The sequence below is a fragment of the Sphaeramia orbicularis genome, chromosome 22, assembly GCF_902148855.1.
Source record: "Sphaeramia orbicularis chromosome 22, fSphaOr1.1, whole genome shotgun sequence".
NCBI lineage: Eukaryota > Metazoa > Chordata > Actinopteri > Kurtiformes > Apogonidae > Sphaeramia > Sphaeramia orbicularis.
The window spans coordinates 36,279,294-36,304,619 of record NC_043978.1 but is presented as its reverse complement, the minus strand read 5'-3'; the positions used below and the strand labels follow the sequence as shown (position 1 = coordinate 36,304,619).

General features: G+C 39.6%; 1 protein-coding gene across 1 annotated transcript in view; it reads left to right on the top strand.

The window, feature by feature from the left end:
• dlgap2a (discs, large (Drosophila) homolog-associated protein 2a) overlaps positions 1-25,326 on the top strand; it is a 226,565-nt gene that overhangs the window by 162,655 nt on the left and 38,584 nt on the right. The window contains exons 5-9 of the mRNA XM_030127700.1: positions 2,273-2,487; positions 15,835-15,903; positions 17,012-17,171; positions 18,389-18,608; positions 25,219-25,278. Of these exons, the coding sequence (XP_029983560.1) occupies positions 2,273-2,487; positions 15,835-15,903; positions 17,012-17,171; positions 18,389-18,608; positions 25,219-25,278 (724 nt within the window). The remainder of the gene's footprint in view (positions 1-2,272; positions 2,488-15,834; positions 15,904-17,011; positions 17,172-18,388; positions 18,609-25,218; positions 25,279-25,326) is intronic.

Genomic DNA, 25,326 nt, shown 5'->3' with positions numbered 1-25,326 from the left:
TCCCCTACCTCTCTGAAACATAAAAATCCGCTCGAAGTTTTTACATCCACTGGTCATTAATGTCTTTGCTACCAGTAGAAAATTGTTTGATTTTGCCAAATTTACAGAAATCAGCCCATCAACAGTTTGGGTCATTTGACGCAGCCTAAAGTGATACCAAGCGTAAAGCTGGAATTTCTGTCAAACATTCCCCTCAAAGTTCAGCTTTCTACCAATAATAGCTTATGATTCATTTGTTCAAGTGATGCAAAATTTTCTGCGCAATCACAGAGCACCAAATTATGATCAACTAGTTGAGGACATGCTAAAAGCACATAAACAGATGGGTAGCAGAATCCTCAAAGCTAATTTCCTCCACTCGCACCTTGATTTATTTTCCCTATGTAGTTATGGTGTAAGTGTTGAGCACGGTGAACGATTTCATCAAGATGTTTCTGAAATGGAAACTAGATATCAAGGGCACTTCAACCCAAACATGATGCAGATTACTGTTTGTTGCTATAATAAGAAACGATCACAACCCACAAACAGAAGATCAAGTATCTAAGACTATTTTGAACAATTGAACAAGCTGATGGGCTCTGCTACTCAGGTTTATCCCATTTAAAAGAAAATGTAACTAATATAGCACGTATTACATGGCTAGAAAATGAAATACATACTTATTGTTTTCTACAACCTGTAAACAGAGTAAAGAGGAGGTGCAGAGGTGTTGTTATCTATAAGACTACTTGATTTACAATATGCTGAAAAATAATTTTGCTTTTTTTTTTTCTTATTTGCCAAAAATGCTGTTGCAAATGGGAGCGTGAATGTAATGTCAAAAATGTGGACCATGCTCACATTTAACTTAATGAAAGCCGGAGCTGGATGGATTGGCACAGTGCAGAGGCCAATCTGCCAGAATGTTAAAGTGACTGATGGGTACAGCACCAGAGAGCCCCTCAACCTCCACAGAGAATTTAATTATTACCGACAGTCATATTTTATGAGTGCAAATCACTGGCTGTGTAAATGCATGTCTAACTAAAGTTTCAGACCATTCCACTAAGTTGCACAATAGTATCTAAAAGGAAACGGGGAAATCCTGCAGGAACAAAAAGAGTTTGTGGGAGAGATTCAGCTGCTACTGTTGTTGTCACTGTAACGGAATACTGTTTAACTTAAGTAAAATGACTGTGTGTGTGTGTGTGTGTGTGTGTGTGTGTGTGTGTGTGTGTGTGTGTGTGTGTGTGTGTGTGTGTGTGTGTGTGTGCGCGCATTTGGAGAGAGGAAAAGAGAGCGAATATTATGTGTAATGAGCTTGTGAACAATGATCATCAGTTCATGAAATGAGTAGATGGAACTAGCCCAGCAGATTTTAATAAGCCGCATAACCATGCTGAATCCAGAAACCTATTAGAATCATATAATGACATTTCTACATGCTGTATAATGGCATGTAACCTAATGGAGTCAAGTCGAGATTATATTCACCAAATAATTTTACCTCACAAATGCTCTGATCAAAGCTTTTAGCCATTCTAACAGTCACATACTGTATGCTGTCTCTGTAATGTATTTGAGACACACAAATGGCTGCCTGAGCAAAGCAAGCAGAAGCATTTCAGAGCATTACCCTCCACTTAATAGTGTGCTTCCTGATGGCCTCCATGCAAGATGCTCTGTTTGTCTTTTTGCTCTAAAGACCGTCATGAAGCTGCTTGTTCGGTGTGAAATATTCAACTTCATATTCAGCAAAGGCAGCTTGCAAGCACCACTAAGACACCCTGTTCTTGTGCTGAATAGGATAATAGTGATGCTGACGTCTAAGCACTCAATTACCTGCTCTAAGAAGTGGAAGAAAACTGTACACTGTAAACTGCCTGGCTTGTTTTTATGGTAGGTTTAACAACAATGGGGTGAATGAAGAGTATTTTTTTTCTCTTTCCTCCATTTCTTTTCTGTTTTTTTCCAGATTTTACTATAACCTTTCAGTCAAGGCTATAGGAAACCAGAAACACCAAGCAACTGTGGAAGCCATGTGACAGCTTTAATGTGTGTTGCCTCTTTATCAAAGTCAAAATGGCCCCATGTGGGTCAACAGATGGAATTAAGTGTGTGAGAGGTGGGGGATCAATTCAAGAGAATATTAAACAGCACATTACATAATCAATGGAAAATATTAAAACAGATTTTTCTTTTGGTTCTTTTGATATTAAGAAAAACCTTTTACTACTGAATGAAAACTGGTATAAATCAAAGTACAGTGTTTGGTTTTGTTTGTCCTCAGGTGCCCCAGGATGAGTGGGGGGGTTACCCCGGTGGCGGGAAGGATGATGAGATCCCTTGCCGTCGGATGAGGAGCAGCAGCTACGTTAAAGCCATGGGGGATGAAGAGAGCGGAGAGTCGGATTCCAGCCCTAAGACATCACCTCAGAAGTCGGTGCGGCCAGATGCTTTAGTCAAGGCCATCATCAGACCCAGGGACCTGCTGGACTCCCAGAGGTACAGAACGCACAACACAATGCTTTCATCCATGTGTTTCCATGTGTTGTTGTGTGTCTTTGTTATGAGATCTCAAAGCAAGGTAATTATATCATCTTTCAAAGTGTGTGTGTGCATGTATGTGTGTGTGTGTGTGTACCTTTCTCTCAAACTGCAGTCTTTGTGAAACTACCATTGAATCTCCGAAACAAAGAAATCAAATTGCACAAGAAAGATATATTTGAGTGACTTTCATTATACACCCACAGCTGGTGTATTTTCCATTTCCTTTAAGTGAAGAATACAGAAATAGTATTTGTTATATAGTATGTAGCTCTCTTCTAACAGTATGATTTGGAAGAATTTTATTATCTTAATGCACTTGGATGTTTGAGTTTATTTTTAAGCTACATAAAAATCCAATGCTACCAAACAAATGGTTGAAAATCCAATAAAAGCGTTGGAGTTCAGTGTTAGCGTTCTCCATTCTGTGTTTTCAAGAGAGTAGCTTTTTTCCTGTCATCATCTATTTATGTCCTAAACAACCCTCCACTTGTTATTCTTTTGATAATTCACAGTGTTTTGTTTTGGTTTTTTTTTTTGGTTTTTTTTATTGTGCCCTACCAATACATCAGTGTCGAGCACTTGATAGTTGAACACTGTACTCATTAGAATCCCTTTATGGGTTTTCATATCAGCGCCTTCAACTGCAGCAAAGTGTTCAGTGCGTTCTTTGGGGATGTTGATGCTATTAAATGGCGAGGGAACGAAAGGCTTTTGTTTTTGTTACTTGGCGGTGAAAGAAAATGCTCATAAGAGGATTACATGACGGGACAAGCTGAAGACAATGTCACAGGAAAATCAACACAGGCAACTCTGTTATTGTACAGTATTAACAAATCCATTAGATAAGGATGATATTAAATAATAAAGTGTGACTAACACTCACAGGCCATTTTATTAGGTACATCTGTTTAAGCGCTTGTCAATCCTATTATTTAATAGGTTAATCATATGGCAATGATTCAATGCGTTTAAAGCATGCAGAAATGGTGACGATGATCAAACCAAGCTTCAAAATCAGGTGATTTAAGTGACTGTCTGTCAATGTGACATTGTTGTTGCTACCAGAGTATTTCAGAAGCCCCTTTTACACAGCACTTCTGTACAGGAATATTTCACCTTTATTCCAGAATGACGTCTGTATAAATGAAATGGTGGGATCATTTGGTCCCACCTTTGTAACACCTCTGGAAGTAGTAACAGAGCCATGATAAAGGTGGAATCATGATTCCGGAACGCTATGTAAAAGGAACACGTTTTGTTCTGTAACCAAGGTGTGATGATGGCTACCCTCGTACCTGAGAGACAGCAGACACTTATGGAGGCACTGGCATGGATTCTGTAGGCCAGGGATGTTGCGGGTGCCACAGCTCCTTGCCACTGGTGCTGCAGCTACATGCCATTTTCACACGGCTCACAAAGCCGCAGGACCCATGGCATGTAGCTGCAACACCCCAGGTGACTGCCGCAGAATCCATGTGTCTCCATATGCACACTATACATTGCACTGCGTAACTGCCCCTTTGATTCTGGAACACAGGTCAGCTGTATAAAAGTCCAGCCTGTCTCACCTCTGTTATTCTTTTGGCTTGGCTGTGTAAATTGGTCAATGGTGTAAAAAAGGTGGGGTCACCATCCTGTCTTTTTTCTGGGATCTCTGTGTAAAAGTGGCTAGACACTACTGATCTGCTGACACTGCTGATCATGCACAGCCATGTCTAGGGTTTGCTGAGAATGGTCCAAGATATGGAAACATCTCTGGGCAAATACATCCTATTAATACCATAGGTGTGAATGTGAGAGTGATTGTTTGTCTCTATATGTCAGCCCTGCGATGAACTGGCGACTTGTCCAGGGTGTACCCCGCCTTCGCCCCTGTGTAGCTGGGATAGGCTCCAAGCGACCCCCGTGACCCTAGTGAGGATAAAGCTGGTTCAGAAAATGAATGAATAATACCAAAAGTACAAGGAGAATGGTTTGACTGGTTTGAGCTGACAGACAGGCAACAGTAACTCATATAAACACTGGTCACAACCAACATATGCACAAGAGCATCTCTGAATGTACAACATGTCAAATCTTGAAGCAGCAGAAGACCATACTAAGACCAGGAAAGAGGTTACAATTTGGTCAGGCTCACCAACACTGGGTAGGATTGGAATAATTTTGCTTGGTCTGCTGTAACATTTGGATGGTACAGTCATCCTGCCTGGTGATGATGGTGTAATGGTGGAGAAAATATCCTCTTGGCACCCTCTGGGCTCCTTTAGACCCTGATGTCATTTGAGCATCATTTAAACACTACAGCCCACCTGAGTATTGTTGCTGGTCATGTCCAGCCCTTTATGACCACAGTGAACCCATCCTCAAACGGCTACTGCCACAAAGTTCGCATCATCTCAAGCAAGTCACCAGATCTCAGTCCAGTGGAGCACCTTTGACATCTAGTGGAAGGGGAGATAGGATGCAGCATGGATGATACTGTCATGTCAATATGATCAAAAAAGGTCTAGGGAACTTTACCCGTACCTTTTTGAATGAATGTCATAAAGAACTAAAGGAGTTCTAATGGCAAAATAGTTCAACCCACTAATAGTAAGGTGTACCTAATAAAGTGGCCAGTGATTGTTGGTTCTCTTGATGTACAACTGAAAGATCATTCAGTAACAGCTATGTATTATGTGAATAATAACAGAATCTTAATAGATTCTTAATACAGTTGCGACAGGTACGACAATGCTACACTGTTAAATTCCTCTAATGATATTTTAGGTTAGAGGTATTCCCACATCTGCCTAGTTGTATCTGTGTGTTATGCGTCCCAACAAATTGTGAATGTTACTTTTCCCTCTGTCTGCTTCACCTGTTGCGGTTCATTTATTTCATTCATTTCCAACCTAATTCACTTGCAACTGTGAACACTGACCACAGACACAAAAGATACATCATCATCAAAATACCATATTGTCATCATCTGTCATACTTATTAGTATTCATGGGTCGTTAATGTGACCGTTCGTTCCAGTAGGTGGTTTTTTTTTTTCTTCTTGTATTTTAGTTTTTTTCATTTTACACTTACAACTCCATAAGTGAAGGCATTTGAATGTTACTTCTCATCTTTTTTAACTGCCTATTGTGGTGCTATATTTTATCGTTATAGCACTTAGACACCAAATGATTGCACAGTCTATAGCAGATATGTCTTTTTCTGAGCCGTTTCTAGAAGGAACAGTAAAAGTAAATGCACTTTCTGTGCTGTTCAAAGGGACACATTCCTCTTTGTTCAAAACAGAAAGTGAAAATGTAATTACAGCAGAGATTCACAAGTCTATTTTAATGTTATGACAATTAAAAACTACCACGGACCTGCTCTTTCATAAAAGTCTCTTTTTATCTGCCTCTGCTCCTCTGCTTCACCAGCCTTGTAGATTAAGAGCATGTATTAGTCAAGGTTGGACTTAAGTTTGGAGGTCTCCATTTAAGGCGTAAAGCTGCCAACAGCAAGACAAACGGGGGTGTGTTCTCAGTCTCACACAGATGCAATCTTCTGTCTGTGGCTTTAAAAAGTAACATCAACAATTTCCACAGCCTCTGTTTGTGAAAAAAAAAACAGGATTTGGGTTAATAATGTAACCACAGACACACAGAGACAGCTGTAACTCAGTTTCAGGTAAAGCCTGGTTGAAAAATAAGTTGTGTTTGCCTTGTTTGATTTTTGACCTATGATATACAGTATATTGGTGCAAACGAAATTAAATGTGCTGCCTTCTTCAGGTTGGGAAGCAGGCCCCATACCACTATAGCAATCCTGACACTTTTAACTTAATATACACTACAGGTCAAAAGTTTTAGAACACCCCAATTTTTCCAGTTTTGTATTGAAATTCAAGCAGTTCAAGTCCAATGAACAGTATGAAATGGTACAAAGGTAAGCGGTGAACTGCCAGAGGTAAAAAAAAAAAAAAAAAAAAAAAAAAAAAAAAAAAGCAAGGTTAAACAAAACTGAAAAATAATGTACATTTCAGAATCATACAAAAAGGCGAACAAGAAATGGGTTAACAACTTAAAACAGTTCTGCAGCAATGGAGGTTGATCAAGCCTCGAAAGTTGGTGCTACCAATTCCTACAGGTGTCCCAACGTTTCTGAATTCCTTCCAACCCCCTCTGTCTGCATAAAAGTAGTGTTGGAACACACTTTGGTACCGTACCGATGTGAGCATTATTTGAACAGTATTGTACTGCAGAAAGTAGTGTCTTACAATAAAAATGACGAGGAAAAGGCAATTGACGATAGAAGAGAGACAGACCATCATAACACTTAAAAATGTAGATCTGTCCTACAGAGAAACTGCCAAGAAAGTCCAGGTGTCAGTAAGTCCAGTTTCCTTCACCATCAAAAGGTACTCAGAAACTGGGGGAAATGCTGACAGGAAGAGACTGAGGAAGGAAGAGACCCAAAGACACAACAGAATCAGAAGACAAGTTTATGACAGTCAACAGCTTGCGTGATAGGAGACTCACAGGACAACAGCTTCAAGCACAGCTCAATAGTGGTCGTAGTAAGCAAGTCTCAGTTTCAGTTGTGAAGAGAAGACTTCCAGTTGCAGGTTTGATGGGTCGAGTTGCAGCAAGAAAGCCATTGCTGAGACTTCAGAATTAGAAAAAGAGGCTTGCCTGGGCCATGAAACACCACCAGTGGACTACTGAAGACTGGAAGGTGTTATGGACTGATCAAACCTGCAACTGGAAGTCTTCTCTAAAAATATACCTAAACACACAAATGCGTATTACTGTATTCATATTTTTTTATACCCCGACAGTCTTGTAGTACCAAAGTTTTGATACCAGTAAAATACTGATACCTTAGCATCAATAACCGTAACTAATACTAGTAAAACAGTACCAGTTTTCCATTAAAAAAAAAAGTATTACACTGTGGATAGGATTAAGTTGTATTTTTCACCTCATCTGATTTTTAATACATTCAAAGCAGTTTGTTGTTATTTGCGACAGTGTGATTTTATCTGATGTCTGTTTCACCTTCTGATTTTTATCATCGGTATTTTAACACTGAAAAATGTTCTACAACATCATAAATCAGAAATAAAGATGTTTTTTTATTGATAATACACAAAAACTGCATAAATGTTGCATGCACTGATTTGATCTGTTCAGTTAGTAATACAAATATCAAAGTTAAGTACCAAGCCTTAAGTGGTATAATATTAATCTGAAGTCAATACTTGGAATTATATGAGAAAGCCTCCTTAGAAAGTCAGAATGAATAATGTCTGTTTAATCAGAAAAGAGAAAAAGAGCAAAAACTGTCCTTCCTGCTGTTTAAGGGAGTATCATAGTATAGTCATTTCTCTCCTATGCAGGGAGTTTTACTTTGCCAAAAAAAACCACGCAGAACTGCTGCTGCATAAATCAGTTCTGCCTCTAGTTGCATGAGCCCAAAGGCAAATAATCTGACATAAATTGTAGACATTATGCAAAGACAACCTTGTGTGCGACCTCATTGTAATGAGCGGCCTGTGATGGACACATAGCAGCAGTATGTGACGCCTCACAGTCACAGTAACAGACACATAACTAACACAGATGATTGTCATATCCTCGTCTCTCACTCCCCACGTTGCCGACCCTGCTCATTGCGATTCCGTGGAGGTTTTAAAAACTGCTGCTCTCTCGCGCAGAACGGAAACTGCAGCAGGCAACACCTACAGATTCCACCAGTGTTAACCTGACCCTGATGAAAACATGTACACACAAACAGAATTAATGATGAGCATTTGTGGCAGTGTGTCTGTGATGTTTCTCTGCAGGATGACAAGAGAAAGGAAGCATGGCAGCAGCTATCCAAACCCAGCTTTTTTAGTCCCAAGCTATACTTGCACATGCCTACATAATAACCCAGATATTCATCCCAGTGGGTATAAAATGACAAATCCAATGTTATGGACTGAGATCAGACAGAATCGTAATGATACTTCCACATGAGATGCAGTCATTTGGCCTTTTTAACAGCTCTTTCAGAATATGATTTAGTGAATGAAGCAGACTTGGTGAAGTATGCCGTTTTTTCCAGATTTTGCAAAGCTTTTCCTCAGTATCCATTCTGAAAAGCTGTAAACAGTGAATGATTTATGAGGATGCAACAGCAGGAAGGGCTATCAGTTGCAGTTATTGTACTTGAAGGCCCCTTTGAATAATGACTCTCTCAGTGGTTAGACCAAGAGTCTGCTGGGCTCTGCTGAAAAGAAGATATTGACCAGCATAGAGGCTGTGTGGCCCATTTCTGAGCACACTGACAGCAGCGGCAGCATTATAGAGTCAAGAGGAGCCGGACTGTTGTTGCATTCATTTCAACACTAGGAATGTCCCCAAGGGTGTCATTAGTGAGGTGTCTAAATGCTCAGCTGAACCCACTTTGAGAATGCCAAAATGGGGTATATCTACTCCAAACAGTGACCTGTTTACTGTGGATTTCAGAATCTGAAAAGCGTTGCATTCTGGTCATCTAAGTCATGGAGGCATTTGTTCACAATCTGTATAATTTGTGTTCTGCTGCATGCTGCAACTCTGCTGCAACTCTTAAAGGTGTTATATGTAATACTGATATTCCAAACTATCAACAACAGGGACAAGTCACGTACCAGTACACACACAGGACTACCAAAACCACCAAGAAATCAACACTATTCAAGGTGACTTTATTGAGACCAGTCGGTAGATTTCTTCTGCAGTCTAGAGAGGACATCTCAAATGTTACACACAAAACATTAAAACCGCAGGACACATACAGGGGACATTAAAAACAACACAGACAGGACAGAATCTGCAGATAAGAATGGACAACAACAAGCTCCCCCTCCTGGAGGGAATACAGCTGGAAGAACTTGACTCGATTCTTTTGTACTCCAGCACAGAAAGCTAAGTACTCTGACCAGTCTGCATGTTGGAGGTCCTGTGGAAGGCAAGGCAAGGCAAGGCGAGTTTATTTGTATAGCACATTTCAGCAACAAGGCAATTCAAGGTGCTTCACACAGGACATTGAAATAAAAGAAACAAAAAGAAACACATTTAAAACATTATAAAAGAAACATGTAAAAGGTGATTAAAAACAGCGAGTAATAAAACAACACATAAAATAAAATAAAAAAATAGAATAAAATAAAAATAAAACACACACATATTAAAGTAAGAGTTGCAGTGCAGAGTTTCAACACTTACACTAAGTACTTGAAACAAAGTACTTTTGCAAACCACTTCCATATCTTCTGGGATTGTCCCGCGGTGGCTCCATTTTGGAGATGTGTCCATGGCCTCTTGGAGGCAGTTCTTAAGTTTAAAATTTGTTTTGACTTTAAGACCATGTATCTCAACGATTTAGAAGAACTCAAGTGTACTAAGAGTGATAAATGTTTATTGAGATTACTCTTAGTAGCAAGTAAGAAGACCCTGACCAGAAAATGGCTGAAAAGAGACATACCCACTATAAATGACTGGATTGATGTCGTGTACAATATATATGTCATGGAGAGAATCACATTGAATTTAAGATGTAAAACTGATATTTTTACTGAAAATTGGTTGAAGTGGCTCACTTATATCGTAACTGTGAGACCGGACTTTGTATAATTTCAAAGGATCCTCAAACCTTACTGGAAAGGAAAAAAAATAAATAATATGAGTATACGAGTATATTGATACATGTGTGTGATGTATGTATATGTGGACTAGATGGTGCTCTAAGGCTGGACTCTCCCCCCTGTTGTTTGTTTGTTCTGTATTGTTTTGTTAGTGTAAGTATTTGTGTTATGTTTTCCTCAAAAACAAAATAAAAAGTAAATTAAAAAAAAAAACACTGACTGTATATATGGACAGGTACTCCCAGCAGCTCACCGATCATGGTTAAAACAGACTAAAAATAAATAGATAAAAAACAGACTAAAATAAATAAAAGTAACATGTATTCACAGACTGTATCACTCACTGGATAAAGTATAGAGCACATTGTGTCATGCTACATACGTCTGTACTGTAGTATTATCAAATTTTCTCCTACAAGTAAAAAATAAGCTCTTTTTTTGACAGTTGGTCAAAATTAGACTGTCTTTTAATCTTCACAAAGGGTACTGTGTTAGCTGATAGTTTACATTATGTTGCAGCTACATAGAGCCACATCTATTTAATTTAATGCTATAGTAATAACAATATTAATATTAGTATTGCCTTACAAGAATATAACAGGAAATACATCATCTGGTTATATCATTTATTCAAATCAAATGAAATATTTCTCTAAAATACTACTACTTTATGTCTATTGCAGCTCCATATCTCAGTCCGCCACACAACTTTCTCACTTAAACAAGAAAATAACATTTATTTATCAAATAGTATACATATTACGTGCTATCCTTCCTGTCAAAGTGACCTAAAATATTGTTATAAGATTTGGATTTGCTCAAAAACTTCAGCATTTTTATAGCAAATGTACTATATATTGGTTTCAGTTTTCTGTCTTATTGACTACTAATAATATAATAATAATACACCCTGGAAACATTATATCTGTGTACCTCTATGCTGGTAAATTTGTGTCAGGTGTGTTAGTTCTTGAATCAGATGGTGAAAACACTGTATGATTGTGTGACTTAAAGGAGTGATATTTTGCTTTTTTTTTTTAATGGAATTATGCATTTTAAAACATTTCCCTGTGGTCTACATAAACTGTAAATGCTATACTTGGGTCTGAATTCTTCATTAATTCAACTCCACAGGTCCATCTTCAGCCCTATTTCTGAGTAATGACACCAGAAAGGTAGTTTTTAGCGCTGGCTCTTTAAATGCAAATGAGCCACTTCACGCCCCACCCCTTCCAGGTTGTTGGCTGTGCTGCTCTGTCCCATTCAACCAACAACTGAACATTTTAGATAATCAGCTCGAAGTTTGGATATATTTACCTCATGAAGTTTTCAGGAAATGTTGATACTGGCACGAGGAACAAATGATTAAATTTTGGTGGTGATCGGGGGGGCGGGGGGCAGACCTGTCTTGGTGGAGGTCTGCGCTCTCTGAGTGCTTTTCTTGTTTCAGTATAGACTACAATCGCTGCTGCTGACAAACAATTATGCCATACTCGGAGAAATGTTCGGTGGAAGTCTTGACCTTATATGTGCAGATGTTGTGATGTAACTAGTTATAGACGTTACAAATTAGGAAGGAATTAAAACAGGTTGTAGAACTCCCTTGATTTTAGCCAAAATGAATATAAAGATAACTTTGCAGCACCTGGAGGGTTCAAATTCAAACTTTTGGAACTATTAGGGTCCAAATATAGAAATAAATGTACCAAAGACTAATAAAAGTGGGTTTAGCAAAATATGAGCCCTTTAAGTCCACTGTGTGCATGGGGTTGTTTGACCTTCTTGTGGAAGTGTTTTAGGCAGTAACAGAATCTGACCCAAGTGAACAGTGATGTGTCTTGGCTGTCCTCTTATGCTTAGGGTGTAGTGTTGTTTGTTTACTCTGCACTGGTACTCTTGTGTAATCATTAGTGTTTCTTAATGAATATGTAAAGATTTTGATATTAAAAATAAGCAGACAGAGCTTCATCAGTGCTGTCCAACAGTGTGGTGGATAGCAGAAGGCTGCAGTGAACAGTGATTACTAGAAAAATGTGTTAACTCGACTCGCCATGAATCCATTCACATGAAAGGTCATGCTCATTTTGCAAACCTGGTCGGTCTGTGATCACTTAATGCCAAAGAATACCAAAGGGACACAAACAAATGATGGTGGAAATGGTTATTTCAGACAGCAATTGTTCTTCTCTCACTTGTAAAACACCCACAGGGAATGTGGTCTTTGTATTATCTGGAAAGGTCATTTCTGGATTGAAACGGTCTCAACTTTTGATTGTTGTGGTCAGTTTCAGATCATCATAAATAGGAATTCATTAGGAACCAGATCACAAAGATGACAGAAACATTTGGTGAAAAAAGTTTGTGATTATAGTGGGTAAATTTTGAATTGTGTTGGATTAATTCAGTAATGCAAAGTGCATATTTTGGAACATCTTGTGTCACAGCACAGTGCCTGAATCTCTCATTGGTATGCAGCTGTTTTGTTTTGTTTTTTCTGTATCTGTCACTGTTTTGAGTTCACAGATAAGAGCCAAAATAGATTGAAGCATCATGAAGCATCACCTGGTGTTAGAGCTTGCATGCTATCATGTTTCATTGGGATGGAATTGGACTGGAGTCAAGACAGACATAGCGAAGGCTGCATTTTCTCTGCACTTGTAGCAATTTGTTGTCCCACGGGGGCATTCACATGGGCCAAAACACATATTTGACAGCAGCGGCTCCCTGAAGCAAATCATGTTAGAGTGAGAGCCGGCTGTCAGGTTGTGTCACCTCCCTCCATCCTTCCCTCTTTCAAGCTTGCTGTCACTTTAGTAGTTTCCAGGGTCATCTCTTTGTTCCTCTCACCATTAAAGAATAGATCACAGCTGGAGCAGCCTGTGCAGTTGAAGGAAAGTTAGATGTCGATGATTGTTCTAATTAATAATCGTTTACACCCCCCCAGCCCCGTCCATTACAGTTTAACCCGCGGGTCCTCTGTGTCCTGTGAACTGCAGAGTCGATGATAAATTGAATATGAATCAGCTTTTTTTTTGTGCCATAGCAGGACCTGCCAAAGATGTTTAACGAATATATTAATGATGATGGGAACAGAATGACATGTGGCAAATTCCTCTATTAGCCATTAGCATAATGACTCACTAAGTCAATCACTAATGATATGTCACATCTGATAGTTGCTTACATTGACACCCATACAAACACATGCACAGGAGACAATAATTAACTTCCATCTCCGGCAACTTCTCTTTCAATGACTTTGGTCCGGTGTCTAAATACCACAAGATGATCAATCCCACCAGTGTATGCCAGTTTCTGAGATACATTTATTCATTCATGATTAGCTTTGTGAGTTGCTGTAATTAATCAGAGTTAGCACTTGAAAGTATTCAATAATTCTTGTTTCAAGGAGTGGTTCAGACTGTAATGTATATGAGCGTGTCTTCCTCAAAATTCAAGGTTAAAGCAGATTTTCAATTCATTGATTTGTAGCTGCAAGGAACGTGTCATGCATAGTTAGCCTACCTTCTCTTCTCTGTCAATTCTCTCATCATCACTTTTTCATCTACATCCCATCCCCTCAGTGTCACTCTGTGTACAAATGCATAGTTTTTGACCTTCTGATTCTAATTTTCTGTCTTTTTAAAAATTATTAGTTGATGACATTTATACAGCTTTTCTCTAACCTTTATGTTGAATTGTATGTTTATCTTAAAACACTAACTAACTTCTAGATTTTACTACATTTTACTTTGCTTTTTTTTTTTTTTTTTTTTTTTTACAAAACCACAGTTTACAACAGCTTTTCATTCAAACAGCCTCTCAATATTAAATACTCTGGGTTACTGGTCAGAGTATGTTTGTGCAAATGAAATCCGACCGAAAATAAACTGCAGTCAACCCCACTTTATCGATCAGGTTTCTGCTGCCTTAACACTGTAGCAGCAGCAGATGAGCAATTACTCATGGCTCAGTTTATTTTTCAGGCCTGGCACCTCTACAGCAGAGATGTGATGTGACATGCATGATTTCAATTGATTTAAATTTTAATTTCATTCTATTGTGTCTTCTTCACACACAGTCAAGAACTTCCAGACCAACAACATGTTAACACGGGTTGTCGTGACGTTACAGTCAGTGTCACTGTGCACAATGTGAGCTGCTGTGTGTGTCATGGTAGTAAATTTAACTAGCGCAGAATCAAATGTACCTCGAAAGTCATTGGAAACTCACTGGTCATGGCTGATCAAGCTGAAAACTGGTCAGTCAAGGTCAACACAGCAAGTCTCATGGCTGATTATGTGTTTTCTTCCAGTTTTCAAGTTGAAAAACTGCCTGACAAATTCCCCAATGCCAGTGTATGCCACCCTTAAAGGTAGGGTGTGAGATGTTTTCCTGGAGCATTTTTTACTATATTGCTTAAAATTGTCTTCATATCCTGATTACAACCAATTAATTAAATGCGCTAACACAAAAAAAAAGTCACCTGTGGAAAGGACAGGACTGAAAAAACACCACTCAGTCATTTTAAGTGCCCAATCGAAATGATTGAACGGTGATATGTCTATCAAAATCAACTGCCATTTGTCCGGGGCTGCCAGAGCCGGGCGAATTGTTGCTGTGCAGCGCTCGTGAACCCTCCAGAACAAGCATTGCGCGTGCCAGTACTCTGGAGGTGTGGTTTCAGGGGTATGTCTGAATAAAGGGGTTTGGACTTTTGAATTGAGTATTTTCAAAATGTAGCTTGCTTGAACCATTTTTCTAAGATCTCATACCCCACCTTTAAACTTTGTCATTTCCTTTTATGCAATAATGAATCAAGGAACCTTTTGTTTTTGGATAATTCCTCTGATATCTACAAAGGGCAGCTATGGCCAAGGCTGGACTTTGTTTTACCATTCCAAGAATACATTCTTCAACAGCTTGAAAGCAGGAAGCATGAGATTCCCATCATCTCTTGTCTTAACAATGGAAGTGCATTAGCACCAGTCAGTGACATAAGAGGAAATTTACTCTGGCATGATTTGATAGAGAGGCCAATGTATTTTCAAAACAGCCTCCTTTCACTCAACTGGCGATAATAGACATCCCTACAGACAGGGTGCACTTTTATCTGATATTGTCAGCTCAAAGCTTGGCTAAGTTTCATTGCCCAGGGAAGAATGGTTGGTAATTTTTTTTAATTCTCACTTGGCTCAATTAACCAGATCTAATTATCCACACTGGGAAAGAATGTGTGGTTTATGATGTGGTGTAATTGTTTTTATGTGTGCGGCATCTCATCATGAATGCTTTGTTATACTATAATTTTTAGGTACTGGTGGTGGACCATGTGTGTGGGCACTTACTATGTGACAGAACTCATTAAACACTGCTCATTACTACGCTTGTGTGTCTGTACATATTTCATTTCAAGGGCATTGCCTCTACTGGGCATTTTTGTCTTACAACTAAATGTAACTGTTATCCCACTCTTTGTCATTGCACAGAGGCCATGTCGGTCATATTGTATCACCCTAATGTTTGCAGCATTTTGGTGAAAAATCCCAAGCAAACATTCAGTGCATCACAACTTGTGCCCAGTGATGTCACATCCATCCAACTCCCACTTATGGGACCCAGTAACTCTCTTTTTTTCTCTACCCTACAGCTCTTACCGCCTGGATAAAATCAACAGTGACATGCGTAACTACATCACCAATTTTGCTGCAGACTTAAGGTGAATACAGGCTCAGCGCCTCCCCTCCCCTTACCTCTGTTTTGCTGCCATGTTGCAGTGGTTAGACACTGGAGCCAGCTGGCTTGCTGCCCTGCTGACATACTCAATATAGACCCCTCACAGAGCAAACACTCAAGACCAGTCAATGAGAGGTCACCTGGGGCAATCTGCTCATACTGTACTGCCAAAGCATAAGGCATTTAAACAGAACAGTGATGTGATTTGACTGACTCCTATACATTATACTAACCTGTTAGTAAATGCTATCTATTTTCCAAACTGCAACATATAGCTACATACTATCTTTCAAGAGATTCCCCAGTTTAATTTTCAGATAGCGCCTCCATTTAGAGCAGTTAGACCTACCATTCATATTTAATCTTATGATGTTTCTGCTCTAGGATGTTGATATTACTTTGCAAATACACAAGGCATTGCAACAACATGACAAGATGGATTGGGGGACTTTTAATCACACTAGCATTTTCCTTGCTGCCAAACACCAGCGTTTATCTCTATAAAAAGCCCAGAAACTGCTTACTCATCCCTGTCTGCCATTAAAATAGATCTGGCAGTGGGAGCTTCACTTTAGTATTCCTGATATGACTCACGTAGTATTCTTTAGTTACCTTTATGTGCCTTTTCTTCCTCTGTGTTATTCATTAATTTTTTAGGACATGTTTTTCTTAACTTCCCTTTTGCTCTGCTTGGTTTGCAAATTTAATTGACCTGGCTGATACCGGGTGCTCTCTGATGCACTCGTTCACTAACTAGCTCCTGATTTGCATTTCCCTCATTTTCAAGCATTGATTGGATGTTTCAGCGCAGCAGAAATCAAATTTCCTTTTAAGGATACTGGTCATCAATGCACTGGTGCAGAGAAGCTGAAAGAGAGAATACCTCCCCTCTTGGGAAAAGCGATGTCAAAATAAACCTCCCTCTCTTGTTAGCTCTTCACTATTTTTGTCATCGTGCTACACCTGCAACCCCTAGTGAAAGTGTATTTTTATCGGTAACGTTATACTAATAGTCTTTCTTAAAAAAAAAACAGTACCGTGGCTCCAGTCAAACTACCTGCTTGTGTCTCGTCTCCTCTCTCTCTGTTCAGTCAGAGCTACCACTTGCAAGCCACCAGGGACATGCACCCAAGCCTCGCCCTGGATCCTTCTGCCAACTACAACTCTCCCAAGTTTCGCTCCAGGAACCAGAGCTATATGCGGGCCGTCAGCACCCTCAGCCAGGCTAGCTGTGTTAGCCAAGTGAGTCAGGTGAGGTACCCTCTTCTAATTAGGAAAGTACCAGAAGGCTCTTAGTCTCAGACTGGGAGCTGCTTAAGGAATTCCTCAAAATCAGACTTCACTGTGTCACTTACAGTTGTGGAAATAATTATTAGACCATCAAAAGTCATCAAAAACAATGGTTGTGCAATCACGTACTAACTCCTGTGTGCATCATGGGACTAAAACAAACAAAAAAGAAAACATGGAATGCCTAAAAGCGCTGTTTTTGGCAGTACAATGCCATAGATATTGACGTAAGAACTTAAGTGATTTTGGTTATTATCAAGAAAACCATGGAAAATGGTTAGATATCAGCTCTTAAATTAAACTCTTAAGAGCTATTTTTGTTATAACCATTATATTTGTCCAAACAAATGTACCTTTAGTTGTACCAGGCATTAAAATGAAGAAGAAATTGAAGAAAATAAGGGTGGTCTAATAATTTTTTAACACAGTTTATATGTTTGTACACACTTCATACTTCTCTCATATCCATTTTATGTGTTGTATTTTAAACCTACACACCTTGAATTTTTATTGACACTAGTTATATATGAAAATATATCATGGATAGTTTCTCTCAATGAATAAAAGGGCATTTGTGATATCCATCTCCCTCTTAAAAGTGAGGTGTATTGATTTGTTCAGAGTCTTAAAAGCTCAGCTAAACTCCTTAATTCCAAATCCAAATAGGGCACGATGTTTATCTTTGATTCTTGATATTGCTAAATGAGAGTGAAGTGATAACCACCAAACAATTTCTGCTCGTACATTTTCTAACAAGCTGGAACAAAAGAAAAGAGAAGATCCGTCATACACCTGAAACATGGAACAAAAATAATCATGAAATAAAATATGACCTTGATAGTGTTTTGTGGCTGTGTTGCACACAAAACAAGAGCTGCTGCAACGAAAAATGAATCAGTCCACAGGTCATCTACTAGTGTTGATAGACAGAACAATTTCTAGTAATTCTCAAATGATGGCATTTTTGTGGCATTATGAGTCATTTTGTAGTGTTCATTCTCTGCTATCTTTTGCCGATCCAATTATGTGTCGTCAAATCTCATTTCAGCCTTGTTGTTGGTTTTTATACTAATTTGAAACGACAGAAAACACAGTGTCATTTCTGCAGAAAAGCAAAAAAATAGTCTCACTTGCTGAACAATCAAGACAAAAAAGTTCTGCCTTTTTTTTCCTCGCAGGTGAGCGAGACGGAAATAAATGGCCAGTTTGAGTCGGTTTGCGAGTCAGTGTTCAGCGAGGTGGAATCCCAGGCCATGGAAGCTTTAGACCTGCCCGGCTGCTTCCGGACCAGGAGTCACAGTTACCTGCGAGCCATCCAGGCCGGATACTCCCAAGACGATGACTGCATCCCACCTATGACCTCTTCCACTGTCACCTCCACCATCCGGTCCACCACAGGTATGGAGACATCATCTGCACTGTACAATATATAACATCTGAATGTTGGTATTGTTGTTTGCCTAATTACACATCGACACCAACATCTTACATTTGGTATTAAGGTGTAATAATTAATTCAAACTATTTAAACAGCTTCATATCGTTGCATGATTTGCTGTGTATGTTGCCATTGTTTTTGATTATTGTAGCTGAAACTTGTGAGCTGTGTCATTCATCCTACTGTATTCTGGATACAGTGCCTCATCTGCTCATCCACTGGATGCATCAGAGAGTAAAGCTATGAACCCTATTGAAAACCACAAATGGAAATTGTCTGAAATAGAAGTCGGCTACATTTTGGATATCTAATTTTCTTTATGATGCTACATGGTGACACTTGTGAATGTACTTACAAACTGGACAAAGAAATAGTCAAATCAAGTATTCTTTAATGGCAAACCCAGTTTTTACATACTAGAGTGAAGTTTCTTCACCCACACATTGTTCACTGGAGACAAATTATGATTGCAAAGTTTGTGATTATGCACATTAAAATCACGTTACAAAGACGCACACTGTTATGTCAACTATAATGTAAATCTGTCACTGGATAGAAACTGATCTGTCACATCGGTTAGTCACGTATATCACATCCCTACTCAGCTGACATGCATTTATTTGTTATTCTGATCCTTGATTTAAATTGTAAACTGCTGGTGATTTCAACAATTCCCGTGATGGCTGGATTCGCAGAGGAAGTGATACGTCCATGTACAGGCAAAGAACGGGGGAAGAAAAGAAGAAAAAGGTCGGATGAAAAGTCTAAGTGGATTCTGCCTCTTCCCACAGTACAGTTATGATCTAAAATCATCAGCTGGACTTTAATAGGGAGGGCTCGAGGTGTGGCCATCTGGAGATGTGCTTTTGATTAATTCTTCATACTTATAAATGTTTGCTTACACTGCTTTCTCTGTAAAATTTTTTTTTTTTAATTTTTGCATTTATAGGATGCAGAGTTTTGTATGTGATGGATTTTGCCACTATTTTGGACTTGGAAAAATTTGTGCTTGGAATCAATCGGTCAAACTGGACCTCACATTTTCAATAGGGTTCATACTATACTTCCTGATTGATGGGAAAAGGTTTGGAAGCTTTGCTTATCTTTGCGTCTTTTCATTGCACAAAGAATACATTTTTTATCTTCAACTGAAAACTCAGGAGCATGCAATAATTTTTCTTTCACCTCATTTATCAAAGACATTGTCTATTTTCTGTGGTGTGTTCGAGGAGCTAGGATTTTCAGCTTTGTGCATTGAAAAGATGTTAAAAATGCATGCAACAAATTGAGGTTGAGAAGGCAGTGTAAACCATTAACAGATATGAGTCAAAATGGGAGTGCTTTCACAGTATTGCAGTGGTTTTCAGCAAACCATGACTCTAATGTGTAATAATATTACAGAGGATTAAAATTACTCAAAATATATCCATCCTATAAAGGCAGTTGAACTGAGGCAATAATCATAAAATATGCACTTTATTTTGTGAGATATCTCCAATTACCTTATTTTGACTCATGGTATTCAGTGCATGACTTGATGTAACTGCTTTGTAGCAATAAAAAGCACATTCTCTCCAGCTGCTCACACCTGTGGCCATATTACAGCTACATATTTACATTTGTCTTCCAGACAGAAATTATGTGCAGGAAGACTCTTGTTTACCCGACCAGGCCAGTGTACATGAGGATTTGGCAGACACAGCCCCTTTGGCTCATGATGATCTAGGCTGCCCCATCAGGAGAGACAGGCTATACCAACAAGATAACATGGGAGCTACAGCTAAACCTCTGTCTGGACCTCCTGTTTCTCCAAGCCTCTTCAGATCCTCCAGGTCTACTGGCCCAGAACGACCATCACCAAAAGCCATTCAGGCCAGTATTAAAGAATCAGCCACCTTGGCTGCAGCTATCAGCATGCAGTGGAAGGAAGAGGTGTCGGCCATGCGTCGAGAGCTAGCTGAACTCAGGAGGGACCTCTGTAAAGAGCTGCGGGCTTTCAACAGTAACTTCAATACTTTTACGCAGCATTACAACACATGGTCTCCCCAAGGTGGCCACATGGCAGCTGGAGCTGGGGTTGGTCTAAGTGTAGGAGTAGGAGTAGGTTTAGGGACTGGGACAGCTACAGGACCAAGGCCAGGAACAGGGGCAGCAACAGGGGCAGCAACAGGGGCAGCAACAGGAGCTGAAGGACTTGGAACCTCTGGTATAGACATAGGCACTAGAGAAAAGAAACCACAAGTGTCTAAAGTGTCTGTAGGGACCCAGGCCAGAAGCAAGGTCCTGGTCCGACAAAGCACAGCGGATGCTGCTGTCAACTGTCCAGATGAGAAAGAGGAAAAGAAAGCAGCCCGCAAAAGTCTGCCAAAACAACTGTCTATGGATCCCAGCATTCTTGCCAGTCCACAGTCAATGTATGTGGAGAGTGCCATTCCTCTTCCTCTGGATCCAATATTAATAAGCTCTGTTAGACCAGTTCAACCAGAGTCATTAGACCTGAGTGCAGTTCAACCAGAGTCATTAGACCTGAGTGCCATACCCATCAAAACTAAACCAGATCCAGAATCAGACCTGCCAGACAAAGATGTTGAGAGTTCATCTGATATGGCCCGTAACGAGCCAGTCCTCACTCATAGTACAGTACCACTTGCATCAGAACCAGCCCTTGAGAGTCTTCAGGAGTCAGTGACCATGAAACTGGAAGTGTCAGTCACTGCACAGCTAATAAATGTAGATATAGATCAGGAGCACCCGTCAGATTCTCAACCATCTTACCCTGCAGAAGTGACCGCATGTGATCCTGAAACAATTGAGAAAAAAGATCAAGTACACCTACCATATCCAGTCCCTGTCGTTACTGTGTCACCTCCAGAAGATCATGATTATGAAATTATGTCAGATCCAGAGTCTTTGGACCCTGTGGCTGTGGAGAAGTCAGATCCAGAAGCTCAAGATCCTACTACTGTGTGTTCATCGAGTTCAGGATTAGAAGATAGGGGTCCCACAGACCCAGTACAAACAGAACTAAAATCATCAGACTCACCAGTGAGTTCTTCATCTGACCCTGTTGATCATGGTCCAGTCTCCATTTGTGATGAGTCCATGGGTGATCGTCATTCTGTTAAACCATATAATTTGGAGAGAGAAAACATATGTCCATCAATTGTGGTGTCAGAGTACCTTGACCCAGACTCACCGCAAAGTCCAACTGACAGCATCCCAAGTCCAGATCCCATTGATACCCTTCCAGATTACCCTTCTGTCTCTTTCGCTGAGACATCAGAGTCAGCCATTGCTTCCACCTCAGTGCAAATGCAACCAAACACTGAACCAGAGCCCCAAGACTCAGAGTGGCCACCACTTCCAGAGCCACTTGATACCACTGCTATATATCATGCCGACCTGGTTCACTTTGACTTAGTAATGCTGACTTCCCTAGATCAAGATGATCTTGACTCAGTGTTTATGGACCCTGAACCAGAGCCATTTGACCTGAGTGTTGATTCTCTGTCTAATGAGGACCCACCCTTCTACCAATCAGATCCAAGTTCACCCCTACCCACTGTGGACCCTACCACACTGTGCCCCTTGGATCCCTCACAGCAAACAGAATCAGTCTGTGTGGATCCAGACATGGAAAGTGGCCTAGCCAACATGCCTCAAAGTGTAGCCTCTGATTTTCATGGCGTCCCACTACCACTCGTCACTGTCACCATATCCCCTCCTAGTTCAGTGTCTCCTGATTCATCAGTGGAAATAGATTTTGGAACCCCAAGTGGAGATCCAAATTCAACAGATACAGGCCCATCATCACCAGATCTTGAAGAGATAGTTGTACAGTCAGTGGATGTGGAACACGTGGAGTCAGATGACATAACAGTAGAATCACATGAATGTCTGACCATATCCCAGGAGTGTACGGGTCTTGTAGATGAAGAAACGCCAAGTTCAGAGAGATCTTCAAGTCAGGAGACCTTTCTGTGGTACAGGTGGCAGAGACGAGGTCAGAGAGAAGAAGTGATCCACAGAAGCGCCAGTGTGGAACTGTGGAGTGGGAGATATGAGTACAACAGTGCAGAAATTACATATGTCTCTCTCACTCTGTGAGTTTATACCTCATTCACAGCACAAAATGTAGCTCATATATCAAGTATATTTATAAGTCATAGTTTGTAGCTGCCCATGTACTACAGGGCAACATGGAGTTGAAAATGCCATGTGATCATTGATATTCAAAAGCAAGGACTTCCAAAGACACAAACCTGCAGTAATGCCATTCCAGTAAGAGAAACTGCAAAGGGAGCTGCAAAAACATTTCATGTATTGCACTGTGCTCTAAAACGTGATGAACCTTCAGTGGTGGCAAAGTTAATGGACCTGTTGCACAAACATTTACTGGACCATTATGAACTTCTTTGAAGCTGTTGTCACCACTTGTATGAAATATCTTCCAGGAAAGTGCTGCTCATTTCAGTGCAGTGCAACTTTTTTAATCATTGGATACTCAAGTCATAAATGCTCTTGTTCAGTCATTGGACTGAATATAAGACATTTACTCAGACATTTGGAGGCACTATTTTGAAGATATGTAATAGACTACAGACAAGATGGCCTAATGTACTCAAGGTCCTGACAATCTTTGCTGTGATAATGGAAACCTTGCTTTCCCCTGATTTTTTTGAGCTCTCTGTTTGTTGTCACTCTTATGTGGGAGTGGAGTAAAGTAAATCTTGGCAGTTATCATATAACTATAAATCCCAAGGACATGAAGTTTACAATGTGAGCTGTTGGATGGACTCAGCAGTTATATGGAAAAAAGAAAATGATGCTGTGGATTGATGTTTGCACAAAATTAGACAAAGCTGAAATATTGTATCGATCATCTCTTAGGAAAATAAATTTCATTTGCGCTCATGCTCAAATCTAATTAAAACCAGTACAAGTACTGTATGTAGCCTATATGTGCACACAACCTCATGTTACCTACATGCACATAGAGTACCACAGTACTATCACACATTCAGCACATACACACAGTGTTGCTGTAGTATAAATGTGACTTTGTTAGAAAGTATAATAAATTATGATTATCTGATGATCTGTCTATAGTAATAACAGGCCTTGTTGAGGGGTGGTATTGTATTTTTTACTGTAAGATATCATCTTTATGCTCAGGAATCAAAGACTGAGAATGTACGAACGTTGGGACAATGACAAGTGTAATGACATGTTGAAATATGTTCTATTCTGAAAAGAGATGTACATCATTATGTGGCTATTTTTAATATATGTGTGTCACTGAATGATGAAAATTATGATGTAAAAGTGCATGACTGATGGCCTCAATATTTTGTGCATTCCATATACAGTGCCTCACTGTAAGTATTTGCATATATTCATAGTTTCAATTTGATATTCAGTGCAATGAAAGGAGCCTTCATATCACCGAAACGCAGAATTCTGTTACCAGCAATGAACAGCTAAAAAGCCAGGCAAATCACAAGATATATCTGTGCTATCTGTCCAATTAATGGGCTCTGTATGGAATCGCCCACTGAAGTCTGTGCTCTAATAAAGTGCAGTGGAACAAAAAGAATCTTTCAGCAGAACATCAGTGAGCTGCCACAAAAGCCCTCTGTGTTGTTTCCAATTGAAAATGTGCAGACCGCATTGGGAAAGTTGGCTAAATTGGTTGGATCTGAAAGGTTTTCAAGGCTGTAGAAAGTTAATTAGGTTGTATTGTTCTATTCATTTTGTTCATTTCACCACCAGCCTGGTCCACATTTAAGTTTTAATTTGTGCTATTCAAATCCAAAAGGACCACATCATTTAACCTGAAACCTGTGATTAGGTTAGTTATAGCCATGCAAGATGCAGTATTCACTATAACAGGCATTTTTTCAGTGAAATTATTTGATAACAGTAAGTCATTCTGAAAATCCTGTTAGGAAAGTAGTAGAAAATAATATGCAAACTGGCCTTGTGTTGATCTCAACACAAAATTTACTGTTATATTAATAAAAGGCTCTGCAAGTATTACAAGAACCTTAATGCTGTGCATATTGGGTAAATTGCTGTACAATAGTGTATGTAATGGCCTGGACTGCTAATTCGTACATTCTAGGGGGTTTAATTGCTGGTGTCCTTTGCATAACCGCTGTATAATTACTGGGCTGAAAAGACTCAATTTCAATATAATGATCAAACTCCTTCCATCAATCTCTCCACTAAGGACTTCCACTTACATACATATATTTTTCTATAAAAACATCTGGCACATCTATATAGGACTGTTTATTGCTTATCAGTGGGGGGAAATCATGTTGGGAGCAGAGTTAAACAACCTGGTTAGATGAAGTATGTTAACTTAAAACCTCATGGCCATAACAGCTGACTGAAGAAATTATAAGTTTCAGAGAAAACAAACACCAATAAAAAATTCCAAGCTGTCAGTCACTGCCTGGACCCACTCTTGTGGAGTGTGCCTTGTGTATTGTTAATAGATTGTGCTGTATGTTTGGGCAAACCTGCCCACTCTTCTGAACATCCACCCCACTCCCTTGTTTTCAGGGATCCAGTTCTGCCTCCCCTCTTCCTGCAGCATTGATCGGACTTCCCAGCAACCCCCAGGTAAACCTGCTACCTGGGGCTAACCCCAATCCTGAGTATAAATGTTAG